The 408-nt window shown below is 36.5% G+C and overlaps 1 protein-coding gene across 1 annotated transcript in view; it reads right to left on the reverse strand.

The window, feature by feature from the left end:
• Nucleotides 1–408, reverse strand: part of LOC119585050 (estradiol 17-beta-dehydrogenase 8-like) — a 3,580-nt gene that overhangs the window by 2,270 nt on the left and 902 nt on the right. Inside the window, exon 2 of the mRNA XM_037933667.1 lies at nucleotides 230–346. Coding sequence (XP_037789595.1) covers nucleotides 230–346 — 117 coding nt within the window. The remainder of the gene's footprint in view (nucleotides 1–229; nucleotides 347–408) is intronic.

A 408-nucleotide genomic window follows, 5' to 3' on the forward strand; every position in this document is an offset into this window, starting at 1 on the left:
TTGGTGTTTATAATGTTTTGTTGTTGTTGTCTGATTATTACAATAATAAAAGAATGAAGTCGATAGAATACAGCAAAACTGGTCGACCGAGCGTCGAAAATAGTTATAATCGAACAGTATAAAGTTTTCACTATACTGGTATTAATAAATAAACCTTTTAATAATATAGAATAAGTTGAAAAATAAAGTTTTTTTTATAGAAAAGACATAATAATTATCATAAACTAACGTTTCAGTGATGCCAATGTTTCTTGGGCACCCTGCAGGTTGATATCACACACACTGACCCTGGCACCATCACGGGCGAGGATCTGGCACACTGCACGGCCTATGCCACTGCCTCCCCCTGTGAATGTGAAAGAGAAATGGAAAGGTTATTGATTGTTTGCATTCTCACTCTCTTGCCCG

This window comes from Penaeus monodon, chromosome 19, assembly GCF_015228065.2.
Source record: "Penaeus monodon isolate SGIC_2016 chromosome 19, NSTDA_Pmon_1, whole genome shotgun sequence".
In the NCBI taxonomy this organism is placed as follows: domain Eukaryota; kingdom Metazoa; phylum Arthropoda; class Malacostraca; order Decapoda; family Penaeidae; genus Penaeus; species Penaeus monodon.